Source organism: Simochromis diagramma, unplaced genomic scaffold, assembly GCF_900408965.1.
Source record: "Simochromis diagramma unplaced genomic scaffold, fSimDia1.1 OVJJ01000302.1, whole genome shotgun sequence".
NCBI lineage: Eukaryota > Metazoa > Chordata > Actinopteri > Cichliformes > Cichlidae > Simochromis > Simochromis diagramma.
In genome coordinates, this window is record NW_024386792.1 from 1085306 (window position 1) to 1106012 (window position 20707).

The window sequence follows — 20707 nt, forward strand, 5'->3', positions numbered from 1 at the left end:
CTACCAAAACATCTCGAGGCACACTGTTACATCTGCGTGTGAAGAGGGCAGACCAGTGGCTGAACTGATGATTAAACACATCACCTTAATGTGGCACCTGAAGTGCTGACATACACACTCTGCTAGGGGATAATGGAGTGCACAGTGTGTGCGAGCAGGGAAGTACTGATGTAAATCAGAGTCCACGGTGACACACACACACACACAGATGGTCAATCATTGCCGATGACAAGTTTATAATCATTAGCGTCTAAACACACAAAAATCTGTTCTGGGAAGTGCTAAGCAGGGTCAGTGGAAGTGTGTGAGAACATGTCTGAGCTGTTTATGGTTTCATCCTGATATCTTCAGGAGGTGATACAGTAAATAAGACACCATAGAGGGCTTTCTTTACAAAAGAAGATGCTGGAAATGCTGGAAAAGTGCCACAAATGGATAATAAATATAGAGCATCCTTCCTACAGCAGCTATTCTGATGAATAGTAGTAGTTTAGTTTATTCTGTCTATAGTATAGTTCACACACCTGGATGCTTTCATATCAGACCCCTAATTAATGCTTACCTGTTACTTCATGGCAAAATTGCTGCTGTAAAATCTGCCTGTGCTACAGTCTGTAAAAACTCATTCACACAAACATTTTTTTAATGTGTGTAAAATTTGTATTTTCCTTTTTACATAAATTATTTTGAGTATGAGATCTTAACAAATGGATAAAATGAAGAAGAAAAAAAGGATTTGCCTCATTGTGCAGGTCATGAGATTGTAAAAATGTATTTAGGCTTAAATTTTAAGTGGCACCAGTTTAGCTAACAGTGTGAGCAGGAAACCATATGTCACTAAAGGCTGAATGCAGCGGCCCGGATTTGACTTTGACCTGCAGCCCTCTGCTGTATGTCCTCGCCATTCTGTCTCTTCCTGTCTGCTCTCCACTGTGCTGTCATTTATTTATTTATACTGGGTACATAAATGCAGACATCAGGTGGTTATAGCTCAGGAGGTAGAGCAGGTCGAGTCTGCACGCCAAATATCCGGGGGCAAGATGCTGAAATAGGTCATCGCACATGAGAATATGAACGTGTGAGAAAACCCTTAGGTAGACAACAAAGTGCTTGTACGAACCAGGAAAGTTGTATAAAGTGCTTTGATTGCTCAGGTAGACTTTTCAGGTAGAGTATAAAAGCACTATATGAGAATCATTTGCCATTCATATCTGAACAGTAGCACATATTTTATAATCTTGCCTCTGTACACCACCACAGCGGATTTTAGATTAGTCGATCGAGATGTGCCTGAAGTTTAGGAATTACAGGTGTTTTTAATTCACAGTCCCCATTTTCAGAGGCTGAAACTTAATGGGACAATTGACTGAGAAACAGCTTAATGGCCAGGTGAAATCTGCTCTTTTGCTAATTCATGATACATTAAGTATATAGAAAGAGTTGATACAAAAAGCAGAACTTGCATTTGGTAGCTGTTTACTGGAATTCTTGATGTGAGGTCCAGAGAGACGTTGATGCAAGTGAAGCAGGCATCGTTAGGTTTAAAATCCAAAATGAACCAAACGAAAAATAGATGACAAAAACTTTACAAGTGACCAAATCAACTATCTGGTTCATTTTCAAAAAGAAGGAATGCAGCGGTCAGCTCTGCAGCACCAAGAACGCCCGAAAGACCACAGAAGACAACTAAATTATGATGAATGATGTGGAAAGACAAAGAGCGTGTGAAATAAAATAGATCTGGAGGTATGATAAGTGAAGGAAACAGTTTATGGTGAGACTTCATCCAAGAATGAAAAACAATCAAATTATCAGTCAAATTGTGTTAGTCTGTACATCTTTGATTAACTACATAAACTCTACTGAGGTGGTTTAGAGAAAAGATGTTTAATTTTCAAAAATCATACGGACCTGACTGCAGTTTTTAAAAGCTCTATTTTTTCTCAAATACATGTATTTTTCAATTTTAGTGTTTATTTTTCTCTACCTTTCTTTCATCAGTCATCATCAGTTTGGATATTTCATCCATATAAAGCCAGCGCTGTATGAAGAGTTCTGACCTTTACTGTTTCACACACTTGTTTGTAGCTATGCTTTCTGACATGTTTGCTTTTGCTGGCCTCACAGTGAAAAAGCCTTTTCTCTGAGCACACCTGTACATTTTTCATCGGTGACAGCATGAAAGGATGGAGAAGTCCAAGAGTGGGTGTCAGGGAGAGTTTATCGGTCTTGCTTTTGTGCTCCCTGATGTGAAATTAACTCAGTGTCACACACAAGCCGCTGGCCGGTGTTTGTCCGCTATAAGGAGCAGATGGCGATGATGGAGACGGCCTGACGTCACGCACACCATCATCATTAATCTCTCTCTCACACAGAGCCACACAAAACCCCACTCTCACACTCGCAAAACACACAGCAACAGGTAACAGAAAGCCCACCAGTCACGTTTTAAGAAAATATCACTTAATTAAGTTTCCACTTGATGTAAATTTGTTTGCAGTTTGTTTCAAGCTTTTGGTGGTAAAAAGCAGCAAACTGAGAAAACGCATAGAAAAAATATATAAGAAGATATCAGAAGGTCTATTATTTGTAATATTCACATATGTGGATGTTATAACTTGTGTTTCATGAGTTTTAACAGTACAGTGCATTGTTTACAGTGGAAATATGACCTTATAAAATTAAAAATAACTTATTAATTTACCAATAACTTATTAATTTACCAATACCACATATGATGTGCAACATCATATGTGGTATTGGTAAAAGCGATAAGAATAACTGGTGTGCATAGAGGTCTGTGTCAACAACATTAATAATATAGTAATGAAAAAAGAAAATCTTCTCTAGGGCTGGGAGATAGACTTTGATGTCAACACTAGTGCATTTTATTGGAATACTTGCAAGTTTGACGGCATTTTAACTAAATATGTGCAGAGTTAATTGATGTTATCTCAAGAGAAAACGTTCCAAATTAATCCAAATTAAAATGTCAAAAAAGCAACTTCAAAGGTATATGCGCAAAAAAATATGATTTGAATCCGGCAGGAAATGAACACATCCGAGCTATGTCACTAAAGAGAAGTGACAGCGCCACCCTCTGGTCAAACAAGCAGAAACAAAGTTTATCTATTTGAAATTGAAACGATTCTGCTTTAAGGGAGACAGCTTGGCACACATTTAGTCGCACTGTTTACAGGGAAATGTCGCCTGCATTTTTTTCAGTTATTCAGATCATTTAGCTAAGTAGTGCATGACGGGAAATAGGAAAGAACTGCGATAGCCAATCAGGAGTGAGGGCAACGGAGTTACCCGGATGTAATACTTCACAACAAAAAATTTGCCGGGAACTCGACTGTGCCAAAGCTACTGTCGAAGCTGAGAAAGAAGTTGTCGGGGGAAATACATTTTTCCTGATTATTTAGCTGCCGTGTCTCGGGTTTTATCGGACCAGGCAAAATGGACGAATATGATGAACTGTTCGAGGTACAGGACGACTTCGAGGAGCAGTTTGCCGACGAGCTGGAGGTGCTGGCTGAGATGGAGGGTGAGTCCAAAACACTCAAGTTACCAAAAGGGTAGCTAGCCTATGGTTCAACTGTTAAATCGCCGAGCTACTTCTCGGAAACCGTCGTAGAAAAGTGGAGTTTTTGTTTAGGAGTAGACTTAATTTAGGGCTGCTTTGCTTTTGAACAGTGCGGCTCTTGAGGTGCGTTTAAATGGCTTTCAGGATCTTTGGGAAAGCTGTGTCAGTGAGTTCGGATCGAGCAAAACGCAACAAAAACAGACTCCGGGTAGAATAAAAAGAAATAGAAGTGCATACATTCAAGCTACAACATAATAGCACAAGATAAAGAAAAATAATAAATATAAGGAAAATAGAGTTTGAGATATCTGTATAGGAAAATAGAGTTTGAGATATCTGTACAGGTGCAATAAAAAGTAGAGTTTGCAAATAAGATTTAGAGGCAGTGATTCTACACTCACCCGTATATGTAGATATGTGAACGCACACATCTAGATATGTGTAGCTGTGACTTTATAAAAGTAAAAAATAGGTTATTAATATACAGTATATGTGTAGATATGCGAACACACATATCTAACCAGCTAGTCACGTCGTATCAATTGAATACATTTAGGCATGTAAACAAGGGCATGTATTTCAGAAACTGCTGATCTGATCAGCCATATTTAGGGTTTACAGAGAATGGCCCAAAAAAGAGAAAATACCCAGTGGCAGTTTTCTCTGTGCCTTTTTGATGTCAGAGGAGAAGGGGCAGACTGCTCTGAGCTGATAGGAAGATAACAATAACAACTTATTACAACAAGGTATGCAGAAGAGAGTCTCTGCACACCTGCATCAAACCTCGATGCAGATGTGCTACAGCAGACTTCACTTCTGTGAACTAATAACGGGAAAATGAGGCTGCACTTCACACGGGCTCATCATAACTGGAGAGTAGAAGACTGGAAAAATGTTCTCTGCTGTGACTTCAGTTGCTGTGTTCAAATTATAGGGCCAGACTCATAAACATAGACAAACATAGATCCATCCATGATTAAGGCTGGTGAATGTGAAATGTAGTGTGGTATATTTTCTTGGCATACTTCTGAGTATAATTTAAACACCACAGCGAATCAGAGTGTTGTTGCTGACCATGTCCATCCCTTTATGACTATGGTATGCGCATCATCTGATGTCTGCTCCTGGCAAGATAACACAACTTACCACAAAAGCACAGATGCTCTCAAACCGGTTTCTTGAACATGACAGCAAGTTCTCTGCATTCGAATGGCCTCTCTGCAATCCAATAGCTTGTGGTGGAACACGAGATTCTCATCATCGATCTACAGCTGACAAATCTGCAGCAACTGCGATGCTTTCATGTCAATATGGACCAAAATCTCTAAGGAATGTTTCCATCACTTTGTTGAAGCTATGCTATGAAAAACGAAGGAAAAAAGGGGCCTGAATGCTCTTTTTCTTATGCATTTTGGTCATTTCAGCCAGACCAGTGACTCCCCAGCACAGCCTTGGCCTTCCCAGTCAGCCTATTCAGTTTCTTGGTGTCACAGTTTCAGATGCTCCTACACCAGCAGATAACTGCAAAGGAAACCGGACTAGCAACACCAGATAAATCAAGTGAAGTTAACGTTATCATCATCCAGCAAAACTAATTCGGACCCCTCTGACACCTCACTGATGGTGCTGTTCTGTTCAGGACTATACATCCAAGCAAATGCTGACTTTTGTCTCTGTTTGGTTTATTATTCTCTCAAAGGGTGTGTGAACTCCATGATTATACATACTACGTGGTATTTGAATAAGACTTCTTTGTTTAGTCCTTTGTCTATTCTGATGAAACAGGCTCCACACATCAGAAATTGTATGTAATCTGCTCCATTATTATCCCTAATAATTCCCCATATAAATGAGAAGAGTTTAAAGTAATCATTTACCACACAGTGGTACAGTTGTTCGTGATTCTGATATCATTCATTCATACTTATTTATAGCTATATACAATACCTAACCCTTTGTCAAACTGTATTATTTGTATGTATTGTTATGTTTATAAACCAGAGTAGAATATAAAATAAATTCTGAAATGCGATAACACGAGAACTGGTTGACAAAGTCCAAAGACATGCAGTTTGGTTCATTTTAAATTGTACATGTGAGTGCTCTCTGTCTCCAACCCCCGTGACCCAATAAAGACGGACTGCTCAGCTGGCTGGTTGTGGCTATATAAACATGCTGGGAACAGGGAAGTTGCAGAGCGCCCTCTGAGGACAGACTTTGCAACTTCAGCACCTATAACATGGTTGAAGGGTGTTTCTCCCACTTCTTCATCCTCTTCATTTGTCAGCTGATCAGCAAACAGCCATACTGGTCTGATAGCAAATCGGTCAGGTTCAGGAGGATGGTGGTGATAAAGTTAAGATAGATAAAGTTAGGGTTAAGTCTCCAGGAAGTAATTAATGTATGATTTTATGTGTGCTTTGACATCGTAGAAGAAACTTGCAAGCCGGGGAAACGCCACAGTCAGGGTCCAGGAGACGACATCTCGGATATAGAGCACCTGCTGGACGATCAGCCCATCAGTGAGTTCACCCTCGGGGTGCACCTGTATTTTACACCTGTCTAATTTGCAGCTTTAATCTAAGCCTGCCTCTTTCAGCTCCAAAGGCAAAGCGACAGAAGCAGGACGTCGGTGTGGTCAAGCGACTGTTCAACGCAGCACAAGTTCAAGAGAGCAAAGTCCCTTCACTGAGTGATGACATCACACCGCCATCCTCTCCAGAGCACTATGAGCCCTCTCACGCCATCAGGTAGTTTTTTAAAATGATTTGTTTAGCATCACTGAATTTGACCTGTTTTACTCAGAGACACCTTCAATGTGTTTTATTTATTTATGTTTTATTTTTACCTTGATTTTTACTTATTGAGCTCATTTGCTTTGTTATATTGTGGCGATTTTATTGAACTATTGTATTGAGATCAATAATGGACATGTATTATATTAGCATTCATCTGCATCTCTTTCAATTGATACCGGAGCAAAAAGATGTTCCTAAAAATCCCAAACATTTCTAGCGGAAATACATTTTAATGCAGAAACTCACACACAAGTAAGATGCACTTAAAAACAATACATGACAGTCATTTGAAGCAAAGTGGCGAGTATTGCTGGGGGCACAGCGGCGAACAGGTGCCTGAGGAGCAGATGTAGCTGGTGCTGAATGCAGTCGTCTTTTTTCCATCATATTTAAGCAGTTTCTGTTTTTGTCCTTGATGGGATTATTGTACGTGGAGATGGGCATAACGATAACCTGCACGATAAAATTGTTATTTTAAAATCATAGTTGTACAAAAGCGTAATTTCAGCCTTTAATATAAATCTGAGACTTCTGAACATGTTTTGTGTTCCAGCTCTACCCCTGCTGTGCTGGATATCAGCGGCTTTGCTGAGATTCCACTGACTCCACAGCGACCTCCCACAGCGGCGCCGGCATCCCTGCGTGTGCTGAAGCGACCTCCTTTAGAGGGAGACTACATCAGCGTGACGGACTCGTCTGGGAATCGGGTCTACCTCCGACAGAAAGAGAACGCAGAGACAAAGGTTAAACGCCCCCCGGTTATTTATCCGTGAGGCTGAATGTCGCTCAGGCAGCATGTGCAGCAGCTGCAGCTTCCAGAGTTTGGTTAATATTTCTATTTCTCTCTACATTTCCATGTGTCTCTTCAGACAGCAGACTCCAGAATAGTACCAAACTCCCAGGGTGGACTGGGGCTGCTGGCAGTGCCCATAGGACTGCTGAGAGAGCAAGAAGCAGACAGGGTGAGTGACTCATTACCTTCCCTGCACCCAGTGTTAAAAAGTGCATCTACCAAGAATATTTTTTATCCACTAAAATTGTGTTCATTTAAAAAAAATGTGGATTTATATTGAAATCTATTAATAGAATTAATATTGACCTCAAAGATGACCTTAGATGTGCTTAAAGTATAAACTTAAAAGCAAATTAAGAAATCTCATCATCACGCTACTTACAGAAACCACGAAGTCCCGACCCTAACTCTGATTGGCTAGTGTTCTGTGTTAATCTAATGGCTAAATGCTAATAAGAAGATGAAGAAACCCAAGAAATAATCTTCACATATTCAGTTGTCGCAGCATCAGCTTTCCTCAAAGCTCAAAGAAGCATGAATGAAGAACACAAAGCGCAGCTTCAGTGGACAGCTTTCATGCTTTTTAACGCTCTGCTTCACTTTGTCATCGTTAACTTTTTTATTCTGCACAACAGGGGCTAAGTTGAAGGACTGGGAGATATAGAAGAGTAGCTTAGTTAGCAGTTTTTCTACATGTACAGCTCTCATAGCTACAGCACGTAATAGAGGGACTTTTCATCTGCTCGTCTCATTTTGGAAGATCTAAGAATAAGAGCGCTTAGATTTCCAGTGTGACAAAAGCCTATAAATATAATTCATTTGAAAATGTGTGATATAATGTAGGCGCTGTAGCCCTTACATTAATAGCAGAACATACAATTATTGTAAAGTCACATCAATGTCTCGTGTTCCTTTGAAATCTTGCAGCGCCACCAACAGGTTGTGGAGGAATCGCAGCGTCTTACAGAGCTGTTAGCCAGGTAACTCACTTCCTGTTTCACTCACAGACATCAACACACTCACGTGGGGCTCAGAAGAGGACACAGACTGGGCTGGTTGTAAAATAACAAAAACAGAAAACATCACAACAGCTGAGACTGATAAGATGGCGTGAGTGTTGGAGTGGTTAGCGGTGTCGCCTCACAGCAAGTTCTTGGTTTACATCCCAGCTGATGTATGTCCCTGAGTGGGTTTCCTCAGCCTTTCTCCCACAGTCCAAACACAAGCACGTTATGTAGTTTGTGATTCTATATGGGTCGTGGGATATGAGGTAGATGGAGTGGTTGAAGTGCACAGAATAAGTGCTGTGTGATCCATCCATCCATTATCTGCCGCTTATTTGGGGCACGGGAGTATCAGTCTCCCCAGCCACCTCTTCCAGCTCGCCTGGGGGGAAACCAAGAGACATCATTTCTCTAGCCTGTCCTGGCTCTGGCCCGAGGTCTTCTCACAGTCTGATATACCCAAACCACATCAACAGGCTCCTTTTGATGCGGAGGAGTAACCACTCTGCTTTGACCTGTACAACTGAACTCCTCACCCCATCTCTAAGGGAGCATCAAGCCACCTGTTGGAAGAAGCTCATTTCCCCCTCTAATATCCACAATCTCATTCTTTTGGTCACTACCCAAAGTCTGTAGGTGAGGGCAGCAACAGAGAACGACCACTAAATCACCAGCTTTCTGACGTGGAGGTGCTGATTTTCGCCCCGGCCGCTTCACACTCATTTTCAAACCACCCTAGTGCAAGCTGGAGGTCACCACCTGATGAGGCCAAGAGAACCACGTCATTTTCAGAGGGCAGGGACCATCAAAACAGAAAATTCAGAAAAGCAGGGGAAAAAGTAAAGCAGATGGTTTTTTCAGGAAAGGTACAAAACACAAACTGACACTAGGAAAAGCTCAGGACACTGGAGACTATGACACAGTGAGACACATCAAGACTGAGTTTACATACACGAGCAGGAGTTTTAACTGTGTTTTTGTGTTTATGTCACATTCCAGCAGTGTAAACGACGCGTTAGTTGAGTCTGAAAACCCAGAAGATGAAGAAAACGAGGATCCAGAGGACACAGAGGGCCGAGCATCTCGGCTGTGGGTGGACAGATTTTCACCGCGTCACTACACAGAGCTGCTCAGCGACGATGTAAGTGATGTGCAGTGTTTCTGTGTGACTTTAAGGAGGAAGGCTTATTCTAAAGTCTTTGTGGAGGCGGCTTGTTGATGTGGCGCGTCTTGTGTCGTTCAGTTCACCAACCGCTGTCTGCTCAAGTGGCTGAAGCTGTGGGATACCGTAGTGTTTGGAAGAGAGAGGAAGTCCCGCCCTGCCCGATCCGACAGACAGGCTGCCAATCAGAACGCATTTAAACCCAATCAAGGAAATCAGAATCAAAATCGCTTCAAGAGCAAGATTGAGGTGACCGAGGAGCTGCTGGAGGCCGAACTGGACCAGTACAAACGACCCAAATTTAAGGTCTAAAAGCTGCACATCTGTCACATCTGTTTGCATTTGATTACCTGGCTTTTACACACGGTGTGATTTATTTTGGCCTCTCTCCAGGTGGCGTTGCTATCCGGTCCTCCAGGTTTGGGGAAGACCACCCTGGCTCATGTCATTGCAAAGCATGCTGGGTACAACGTGGTTGAAATCAATGCCAGGTTAGGCACAATAATAATAAGTGAGCAGATAGTGGCAGTAAATCATGGAGAAGGCAGGTTTACTGTCATCCTCCTCCTTCACAACCTCACTTGGCGTTGTTGATGTTTGTGCAGTGACGATCGCAGCGCCGAGGTGTTCCAGAAACGCATCGACACAGCGACACAGATGAAGTCCGTTTTGGGAGCCAATGAGAGGCCGAACTGCCTCATTATCGATGAGATTGACGGAGCACCTGCGGTACACTCCTGCTTTAAATTGGTAAAGAGCAGCTAATTGACCGCAGCCGTTCTTAATGCTTTGCCCTTTGATGTGCTCCGCAGGCCGCCATCAACATACTGCTGGCAGTTCTGAACAGGAAAGACGGACACGGGGGTGAGGCTGGCGTGGAGACGGCGAAGAAGAAGAAGAAGAGGGAGTCCATCTTACTGCGACCAATCATCTGCATCTGTAACGACCTGTAAGAGAAACTGTGGCATTAACAGCAGAGTGGGAACTGTGAATACCTGTTATTTGTTTTTACTTTATTTTTACTTCTTTATCGTTTTAAAGTCATCTGTTTCTTTTTAAGTTATGTCCCAGCTCTCCGGCCTCTCAGGCAGCAGGCTTTCCTCCTGGCTTTCCCACAGACTCAGCCTTCCCGCCTGGCACAGAGACTGGCAGAGGTCAGCATAGTCACAGATGCACGCACACATCTCGACACGCGCTGCTGATCCTTGTTTAAACGAAATCGCTGTTTGCAGATCTCACTCCGCCAGGGGCTGAAGGCAGACACCGGCACCCTGATGTCACTGTGCGAGAAGACCGACAATGACATCCGGTCCTGCATCAACACGCTGCAGGTGGGTGGCGCGGCTGAGAAGGAAAGCCCGGCAGATGCACAGCCAGTGTGAAGAATTCGGTGTAAACGTGTTTGTGCTTCTGTCCAGTTCCTTCATAGTCGTGGCGTCAAGCAGCTGGACAGCAAGACGATTCAGAGCATCTCTGTGGGGCAGAAGGACCAGAACAAAGGCTTGTTCCATCTGTGGCAGGAAATCTTCCAGTTACCACGTACAAAACGGTACGGCGAGTTCCCCGAGACAGGCCAGCAGTCTGTCACATGGCTAACACAGAGAGAGAGAGAGAGAGACGACAATTCACACCTATGGGTGTGAAAATTATGCAAATATCACTAAATAAATAGATAAACCTTGAAGATAATCATAGCGCATATGAACTGAGCTTAGTATTAAAATGTCTTTTAAAGTCTTCAGTTGAAGCAGGTGAAAGTCGTAGGAAGCCTTGAAACGAGTCACTGTGTCTTTTCTTTTCCCTCCCTGAGCCTGATTCTGCCAGAGGTTTCTTCCTGCTAAAAGGGAGTTTTTCCTTCCCACTCTTGCCAAGTGCTTACTCACAGGCGGTCATTTGATTGCAGGGTCTCTACCTTACAATATAAAGCACCTTGAGGTGGCTGGTGTTATATAAATAAAACTGAATTGCCTAAAAAACAAACGACCGCCAGAGCATCGTAAACAGTCCTAAGGTAATGTTAAATCTTTGGCACAAATAAAAGGTACAGCAGGTGTTTGAGGTGTGTAGAGGACCATATGTTGCAAATTACTGATAAATATTCATTATTTTCAGGAAACGTGTCGGTGAGGGGTTTGAGGACGGACCGGGTTCGGGAAGTGGAGCTCACAGGTTCCAGCATATCTTGCATCTGGCTTCGTCTAGTGGAGAATATGAAAAGGTTTCTCAGGTAATACAGGAAACTCTATGGGACCTGCTCTGCTCATTTCAAGTTGCTTGTTATCTTATATCGGGCCCTCACGCCGCTCCTCAGCTCATCGATTGTCTGAAACTAGCTTCTTTAACTCTTGCACCTTTAAGCCGACTCTCTTCTGATTGGTTGCTTGTCATAAACAGAAGGTTTGAAAAGGAGGTGGGTGGGGCTTCTGAGTTTTTGGCTCACAGGGATTTCTTAACTCACGCTGACCTCAATGTTTGAAACTTTAACCGTGCTTAATATGAGCAGTACAGAAAAGCTGAGGAGGAGCACTGACTCATGTGGAAGTTTCCAGAATATAAAGTAGTTCATGGTTCACTGTGTAATGTTGCGTTACATCTCTTTTCCTCAGGGTCTGTATGATAATTATCTGTCCATGCGTGTGAGGGACCCAAACCTCCAGAGCGCGTGCGAGGCGCTGGATTGGCTGGCCTTCTCAGACAAGCTGAGCCACGTGATTCTGCACGGGCAGAACTTCTCTCTGATGAAATACCTGCCCTTCCTTTCCATCACATTTCACTTCCTGTTTGCCCACACGAACGTGCCCCGCATCAGCTATCCCCACAGCCAGCACGAGGTACGACTCTCCTACACACACCTGTGCAGCAGTGCGAAGGAAAAGTGATAAAAGGAGAAGAACACGTTTTTGTTTTTTGTTTTTTAAGGCATCATTGCTGATCAGTCACTATTGTGTCCCGTCCAGGCCTCCTCCCGGCTCCTCAGCTGCAAGAACGCTCTGTCCACCATGTTGGCCGACACCCCAGCAAGCATCAGAGCGAGGATCAGTCAGCTCAGCCTGACCCTCGATATCCTCACCTTGCTTCTCGACATCATCTGTCCCAAACTACGGCCCGTATGTAAAAGCTTACATTGTAACCGTGGTACATGCCTGTATGTTCAGCCCAAACTCCAAAGCTGTGCAAAATGTGCAGAATGCAATGATGATGATGCCTTTTTTTTAAACAAATCTATGGTTTTATGGTGCAGATCTTATAAACCTAAATTTTGCACATCAAACATTAAATTTGACAAAAAGCACTGTAAATGTAGGACCTGAAATGCCAGGCTTTAGCCTCTGTGTCTGCTTAGATAGATGTGGGTGGGTCATGATATCAAAGTTTCTTACTCTTCTTTCAGGTGAATCCACAGCTGTTCAGCAGCAGAGAGAAGGAGCAGATGCGTGAGCTGATCGACACCATGCTGGCATACAATCTCTCTTACAGGCAGGACCGCACTCCAGAGGGACAGTACACCTACATGCTGGAGCCGTGAGTACACGCACACGTACGCACACTTGGCTGGACTCCACTGTACACTGGACTCATGCAGAGCTGATGTGTGTTTGAGGGGTGTTGAAGGTCACTGCTCTTGTCCACACTGTGGTTCTCTGCATGGAGGCTTAAGAGATTAATCCCCTTAACACCTGGTGGGCGTGTGTGTGTGTGATGGTCGTGGTTGAAGCAGGGTAGCAAGCAGTAAAGCCTCACCGTTGGATGCAGGTGAATGGAGGAGAGGATGGAAGGAGGGGCGGGTTTAAGTTAGATAGGTTAGTAGGCAGTAAGTGACGAGGTGGCCTTTTGAAAGGTCGAGGAATGAAAGGATAAAAGAAGAAAAAGAGCATTTTGAACTTGAGAGACTTTTACTTAATGTTCACCCTCATTTTTGTGATTCTGAGGATGCCGGCGCCTGCTGCAGTTAGAATGGGATAACCAGCTTGTTACCTCAGCCATGCCGGCCCGTGTGGAGGAGCAGCGGGACGCCCAGGACGGCTCCTTTCTACAGGCTCGCTGTGACGAAGTGCTGGTCACCAACGACTGGGGCCTGCCTCTAGTGCTGGCTCTGCTGCTGCTGCTGCTGATCTACACCTTTCTGTACCTGCCCTCTCAAGCGCACCACAACTCCACTCTCTGATATCTCACGCATAAAAGGCACAGAGTGCAGCCGTGGATCTAAACATTTAACATCACAAACAGCAAATGCGCTCAGGCAGGACAAGATTATTTGATCGGACTGCTCTCTTTTTGGCCGCAGTTGGTGATTGGTCATGTCGGACGCTGTGAGCAGGAGGAGATGTGCAGGGAAGAAGAGTGGGAAAGATGAGGAGAGGTCATTTAAAATAAACCCTAGAACTGATGTCTGCTTTCATGCAGAAGACTGTGTGTCCTTATAAATCCCTAATATGTCCTAATACGGTTAAAAATGAATTTAAAATTAACCTGCGGCTAGATTTTAGTAATATGAAGTTTAACCAGTGTTGTTCATTTTTATTGTTCGTTACATAACTGCTGTTGAATTGTGTGGATTCAGATGTTAAGGATGATATCTGCAGATGTAGATGCTAATGATAACACGGTTGACATAACGCTATTCCACAATAAATAGCCGACTGAACCGTGTGACTGCTTTTATTGTATTTATTGGTCCACAGGGCTGTGAGTGAGAGTGTGTGTCTGTGGATTGAGTTAGAGATCAGCAGTAAGAGGATTAAAGTTTTAGAGAATGAGAGATTCTGGGGGGAAAAACCAAAACAACAACCACGGCACCAGAAGTGGAAGCTTTTTGTTATTGTTCGTCATCTAACAGGGTTCAGCCGAGTGTCAGTTGCATCACAAGTGCATTTGTGTTTACTGCGTGTAAACAACGAGCGTCTCGTTTGTTTGTGTTTACTGCGGGTTTCCAGGCGCGTCGAGGAGGTGGTGAGGTTTCCAGGCCTGCCTCCGCGCCGCCAGCTGACGTACCAGGCCAAACAAACCATCAGCAGAGAGATGGAGCAGGAGAAGATGAGGAGGGCCGAGCAACTGATGCTGCTGCGAAACCCAGCACCGGTGAGACTCGGGCACACGTAGCACCTGGCCCCGCGCGTGCTAATTAACGTGACGTGTTTGTAATGCGCCGTGTCTGTGTGACGCAGAAAGCGGAGGACAAAAAGAGCGCCGGTCCTAAAGCAAGCAGGAACCACCAGCAGAGGCTGGAGAACATCGTCAAGCAGACCACAGTGGAGAGCAGGGTGAGGCGCACAAACACTTTGACACGCTGTTAGCTGCTGGAAAATCACTGCTGCTCTGGACCAACACTGCTTGATAATATGGTCTGATTTGTAGTTGTTATTTTTGGCCTGAAAACAGAAAAAACACTTATTTTTTTTCTTTTATTTAAATAATTTATTTGTTATTTTTTTAACTTGAAAGTGCCCCCTCTTAACCTTTGATACAGTTCATGGGGGTGGGAGTGTATACCAGCTGACACCGGGGGGGAGGGGAAGCACTACCGTAGGAGAAAGCTTTATAAACCACATACAGGCTTCGTTTATTTGTTCAAAACTGATCTTAAATTTTCTCTAATTTCTGATTGCCCCACATTAGCTGCACAACATGTTTGCCTATTGTTTTGGTGATGTTGTCATAAAAAAAAAATCTGAAATAATCCGCTGGGATTACTCTTTAATTCCTCAGATTATCATTTGGCACACTTTCATGGTGAAACATTGTCTATTAGGAAGAACAACGTATTTCTGGCTGAAACCAAACGCAATATATTGGCACAAATACCTCACACCAGCTGTTAAGCACGGTGGTGGCGGGGTGATGGTTTGGGGCGGTTTTACAACCACAGGAAATGGTCACCTTGTAGTCACTGAGTCATACACAAACTCCTCTGAATGCCTTCAACCTCAATATTGCTGCTAAAGTTACTGAGTCATGAGGTGTGCTTAGTTTTTCGCAGCACTGCACAAAAGAAAAAAAACACAAAGCTCAAGTTTCCACTGCCGGTAACATGTTTACTGTTATAGACTCTACTGTGTGTTCAGGGTGTGGTCACTGTGCTCCTCACACATGTGGGTGTTAGTTGGTGCCTGCTGGTGGAGCCAGAGTGGAGCAGCCTGTCTGCACTGAGCCTAGATGAGTTATAATAGTTCCCTCTAGAGGGCAGGAATGAGGCTAATAAGAAGCCACTGGGTCACAGTCCCCGATGGAGACAACTGGGAAATTAGGCTAATGAGAGAGAGAGTGTGTGTGTGTGATTGTTCACTGATATTGACCTCGTTATTGAGGACAAAGCGTTTGAAACTTCCTGTTTAACTTCATCCTTCTCATCACTTTGTTGTTGTGTTTGCGTCCTGCAGCCTGAGGTGGATTTCTTTGGTCGAGCTGTTGCCCCTAAACCCCAGAGACCACAGCCGTCATCAGACACAGGTACCTGACTTCATTTATCTCAAATGTGGAAAACACAGGCTGCTCTGATTTTTTTTAATGCTTAATGCCTCGAAGCACATCAGGTCCACACGCACCAGAGGTAACAACTAATGTGTGTTATGTAACTTTGGTAATTAAGCGTTTTTGTTGCAGTCTGCAGGCAGAGCTGCTGGACTGCCAGCACTGTTACCACTTGCATTTATTATCAGATCTCTGTTAGCCAAACAAACTACTTTGCACAGCGCGATCCTTATATTTATGCATCAGCCAATAAAACAAACATACTTAATATTTATTTCCTAAAATGTACATTAATAATAATGTCCAGTATTCCTCAAAATCAGTTTACTACATTTTCCTGAGATGTAGCAGTTGTAGTCCTTGGATGCTAATAAAACTCTTCAGGGTCATTTCTGAGCCTGCTGGTGCTTTTGAGTCAGTGGAGGCAACTGTGACTGCTGTTTGAATACATTCAATCTCCACCCCTCCTGCAGTTCTGGAAAAGTGCATCATCGTTAGCTCAGGACCCGTAACATGTCTCTGTGCATGTCTTATTTACCGTATGACCAAAAAGTCCCATTAAAAGCACTAACCCTCCTGAAACCACACCATCAGGGGCATTGATGAGCAGTGTAATCAGGGTGGAAACGCAGACCTGTGGTCATTTGTAGGTCAAAGCAGGATTTATTTACTAAAACAGGCACAGCTCCACATCCTCTGTAATGCTTCCCAGACTTTTATTTTGATTGGATCGGTTTGTGGAGAGGACTGAGAAGCACTAATTTGGATCTGGTGGCGTCAACGGTATGCATCAGTACTTTAGATGGGTGCATAGTTGAATTATGCAATAATGTGACAACAGTGTGAGAGTGAAAGGATGGTATGGATTAAATGATTATCAGTCTGCAGCTTTCATCGTCTTTACAGAGCTTTATGTTGAGCCACAGATATTTACGCCGATGGATCAGATTTTTATTGTACTTGCGGCTTCAGCCTCACTGCTCTCATAGTGTCGTTTTTACACTGCAGCAGGCGGCTGTTTTCACTGGAAGTCACCACTGTTAGCAAGTAGTTAGCATTTAGCTCCTCAGGAGAAGGAGACCAAAAGTAGAGCTAACAGAACAAGTTAAAAATAAACTGTAAATGAACAGTGTTGCTGCCTAACTGCAACTTTTCCACTGGAAGTTGAAGGCTGATGATGTTCATAACTTATTTCCACCTCCACAAGTCCTCCATCCAAAAAAAAAAAAAAAGAATTCACCCTTAGTATGAAACTGGAGCTAAACTAGTTAAACAGATCAGCATCAGCTCTGTTGTGGGATTGATTGATGTAAAAGTCATTGGTTTGAGCTGAAATGACAGAAAACTCTTTGGTTTAAGAAATTTGGACTGGAAAATTTATATTAATTGAAGTATGAACTTTTTAATTCATTGTGAAAAAAGCCACCAGCTTAATCAAATATGAAAATACTTGGACCTGAATGAGTGCATTCAAAGCCTGTTTGTGTCTCCGCAGGTGAGAAGAGAGCAGATCTATCTATGGGGACAGCAGTGGGCAACAGTGACGTGTGGTTCCGGTTTAATGAGGGCATGTCCAACGCTGTCAGACGAAATGTTTACATCAGAGATCTGCTGTAGCGCTCGCGCGCGCGCACACACACACACACACACACACACACACACACACACGTGCGCTACTGTCTCATTCTCACCTGCACTTGTTGTTGTATCATATGAAAGAATCTTAATCAATGCGTGTTAAATTCAAAACAGTCTTTATTTGGATTGACAGTGTAAAGAGCCAATAAAAAGGTGCTGTTCATCAAAACAAACCTCTAGAAAGCTACTCGGTGCTGCACACTCACACATACGCTCGTCTCCACAGAAAGCATCCAGAGAAAAGCGGTGATAGCACTGATCGTGTGTGTGAGCGAGCATGTGAGTTAGTGCAGTGCGTCATCCTTCAGTTTGTATGCATCCGTGATTGTGTGTGCGTGTGCGTATATATTTATATATATATATATATATATATGAGTGTGTATATGTGTGTGTGTGTGTGACCGCTAGAGGATCACACACTTGCCCTTCTCCACCCAGGGATTGGCTCTCATGAGCTCCGGATTCAAAAATGGATCTTCACAAACACATCCCTCGATCCATTTCACCAGCCTACAAAAAAAGATAAAAGAAAGAGAGAGTCGTACGGTCAGCAACGGGTCACACGCTGTACTGAACAGAGAGGGAACGAGTGTGTGTGTGTGCAGCAGGTGGACTCACTCAGTGACAGTGATGGAAGATTTCTCTCTGTTGATTGCCAGCTGATACTGAAGGCTTTCCACTTCGCGCTTCATCTGTGGGATGTCCCACTCCTCCATGATGCTACTGTTGTGTATACACACAAACACACAGATCAGAGACTGAAAAAGCACAGCTCTACTACACAGATGATTAAAGCTTGTTTTTGTTTTGCAACTGCGCCAATTTTAGAGTGCTAAAAGAAGTAAAAGCAGCCGACTGATCGTGCTCCAGCTCCTTTTTGAAGCGGGAGTATTTTTGTTGTCGCTTCATCACACCTCGCGTAACTTCTGCTCTGAGTCATAATTCACTGCATGGATAAGCTCTGCACAGAGAACCAGTGTTGTGTTATTTTCTAATTTTTCAAAATAAAACTCACGTTTAAAAAAAACTAATAAACAGACAACTTTTTGCAAACATTACTCTTAACAGGTGTAAATTGCGCTCGTGTTGTGGACTATTTTCAGCTGTGGATGAATACGATTTTATTGGCTGTTGACCTCTGACTCCAGAAGGATGGTTTGTGTGGGATTAGGCATACTGCAGTGTCCATGTACATAATGGAGAAGCAGGTTTCAGAGAGACTGCGCAGTAAAATGATCAGAAGTAAAATAAGTAAAGGGCCTTAACTTAATTAATGAGGTGGGAGGATTGATCCAAATATTGATAGTATCGATACCAACACTGATACTGGCATCAGATTGATACTGGCGCAACAGGATGGATATTTTGTTTCTATTCTCTCTTTTATTTAAGGACAACATGCTTCAAACATGCGCTATGAAAAATGTCTCAACCTTTGTGTTGACTGTCGCATCTATTTTATTTATAGCCTAGAGCAAATTTCAGCAACGGGCACGTTTACATTCCAGGTCTTCAAAATACATAAAAAGCTTAAAGTTGTGTTATTGTTGTGTTAACGCGTTATTGTGGAAAGTTTAAAATCAGTGATTTGGTGATCATTAAAACGTGTGGAGAATTTGGCAAATCTATGATTCAACTCTTACATTATGCCACACTGCTCTGCCCTACACGAGCTGCCTTTATTGGTTAAAAGTATCGGTAATGGTATGGGCAATACTGGCCCTGTATTTACTTGGTATTGGATCATACCAAAATTTGCAGTATGGGACAGCGCTAGTGGGAAAATATGACGCCACATTAAAATTGTGCTTTCCTCATTTTGTTAGGTTTATCCATTGTATTTGAATCCTGTTGACATGTAAAATGTTTATACTAGAGCAAGAATAAACTGATTCGTTTAGTGGAGACGGAAAGCACAAAGAAAAACAGTTACAGAGCGAATTTCTTAAAAGAAGAGCAGGTCATGAACTGTTTTCCATTTTTCTCTCTCTTGTTCCCAGAAAAAGGATCGAGTTACACCATTTAAATGTAAATAATCAGGGTAAAACGCGTTTTGTCTCTTTCTTAAGACACCTCAGGATATTTTAATATATTTAATGTTAGAAAACAGGTCTCGTGTTCTTATCTTATTTGTATTACTTGTGCCCTGCCCCACCCTGCCCCAGGCCACATTACAGCAGCAAGACACAGCCAGAGAGTTCAATCATGGATCGGTTAAGCCCTCTCTACTGGAAGCTGTCTCCCTCCTCCTGCTCTTCATCTTTTTAATGGATCTAAGTAGGTCGGCTGCCGGTGCCGGTTTCCTCCACCAGCATCCATCCTGCTGCGCTTCTCCACCAGCCAACTGGTCCATGAATAGGCCTTCATCATTTAATTACAGGCAATGCTACAGCCCCATCACGGTCTTCCTCCCATTTTACAGCAGCTTCTGTCCTCCCTCTCATAAAGGAAGGACATAAATGTACCTCGTCGTGAACGTGTGGTGACAGCGAGTGAATGACAAAGCCGCTCTTACCGTCAGGCCTACCGGGGAGAGGACCGCTGTTCGAGTGCGTGCGCTGCCGGGTGCAGACCGGGCTTCAGCGGCGGCGAGGACCGTTCAGGGCCGGGAGTCGGTGGCGTTTCACCGGTAGATGAGTACGGAGTCGGTGGGGGGAGGAGGCTGTGTGAGTATATGCGTGTGTGTGTGTCGGCTCTCCGCGGCGTAAAGGCACTCCTCTGCGCTCCTCCCCGGTAAAGCTGGATGCTTGCGGGGGCGGAGAGAAAAAAAAAAAAAAAGCACCAGCGCCTGCTTTGACAGTCAAACGAGAGCCGGAGCAGACGCACCTGTATGGAAATCCGAGCACGCAATGAGCCTCAGCGCAGGCAGGGAAAACGCAAATGAGTCGCTCCGAAGGGAAAACACGCAGGGAGGTCATTTTCTATTCATGTGACCGGAGGCTATGTCTGTTTCTCCTCCGAGGCCCCCACAGAAAGTACCAGAACAGTACTTTGATTTTTTTCTTTACTCAGCTCTGGTACAGACCATCAAAAACACCTGACCTCTAATCTAAACACGTTTTCCTCCTCTCCAATGCTGCCATTGTTTTGACCACTAAACTTATTTTAACCTTCATCATGTGGATGGAAGCTTCATCTTTTCCCAGGACACTGACATCTGCATGGATTGAATAGCTGATTCTTAATTAGTCACCCTGCTGTACCTCCCAGTGCACAGCTGTGCTTTCAAATATCCAAAGACTGTCTAGTATGACTAGA

General features: G+C 43.5%; 2 protein-coding genes across 4 annotated transcripts; one reads left to right on the plus strand and one right to left on the minus strand.

Moving 5' to 3' along the window:
- Positions 1-3281: 3281 nt before the first annotated feature.
- Positions 3282-17681, plus strand: chtf18 (CTF18, chromosome transmission fidelity factor 18 homolog (S. cerevisiae)). Of its 3 annotated transcripts, none has more exons than XM_040023700.1 (22): positions 3282-3547; positions 6022-6108; positions 6186-6336; positions 6938-7127; positions 7254-7346; positions 8105-8157; positions 9181-9322; positions 9425-9649; positions 9737-9834; positions 9949-10072; positions 10156-10292; positions 10404-10497; positions 10576-10674; positions 10762-10892; positions 11456-11570; positions 11950-12174; positions 12301-12450; positions 12735-12865; positions 14278-14422; positions 14509-14604; positions 15721-15790; positions 17307-17681. In XM_040023700.1, exons 1-22 carry the CDS (start codon positions 3460-3462, stop codon positions 17426-17428), a joined length of 2766 nt encoding a protein of 921 aa, XP_039879634.1. In that variant the 5' UTR covers positions 3282-3459; the 3' UTR covers positions 17429-17681. The 3 variants fall into 3 exon arrangements, with proteins under 3 accessions (XP_039879634.1, XP_039879633.1, XP_039879635.1); XM_040023699.1 differs by having other exon boundaries at positions 3284-3547; positions 6019-6108; XM_040023701.1 differs by lacking the exons at positions 14278-14422; positions 14509-14604; positions 15721-15790; positions 17307-17681 and adding an exon at positions 13273-14241 and having other exon boundaries at positions 3284-3547; positions 6019-6108.
- gng13a (guanine nucleotide binding protein (G protein), gamma 13a) lies at positions 17549-20232 on the minus strand. Its single transcript, XM_040023702.1, has 3 exons — positions 19965-20232; positions 18068-18172; positions 17549-17959 (listed from the first exon to the last, which is right to left on the minus strand). Exons 2-3 carry the CDS (start codon positions 18163-18165, stop codon positions 17854-17856), a joined length of 204 nt encoding a protein of 67 aa, XP_039879636.1. The 5' UTR covers positions 18166-18172; positions 19965-20232; the 3' UTR covers positions 17549-17853.
- Positions 20233-20707: the final 475 nt, after the last annotated feature.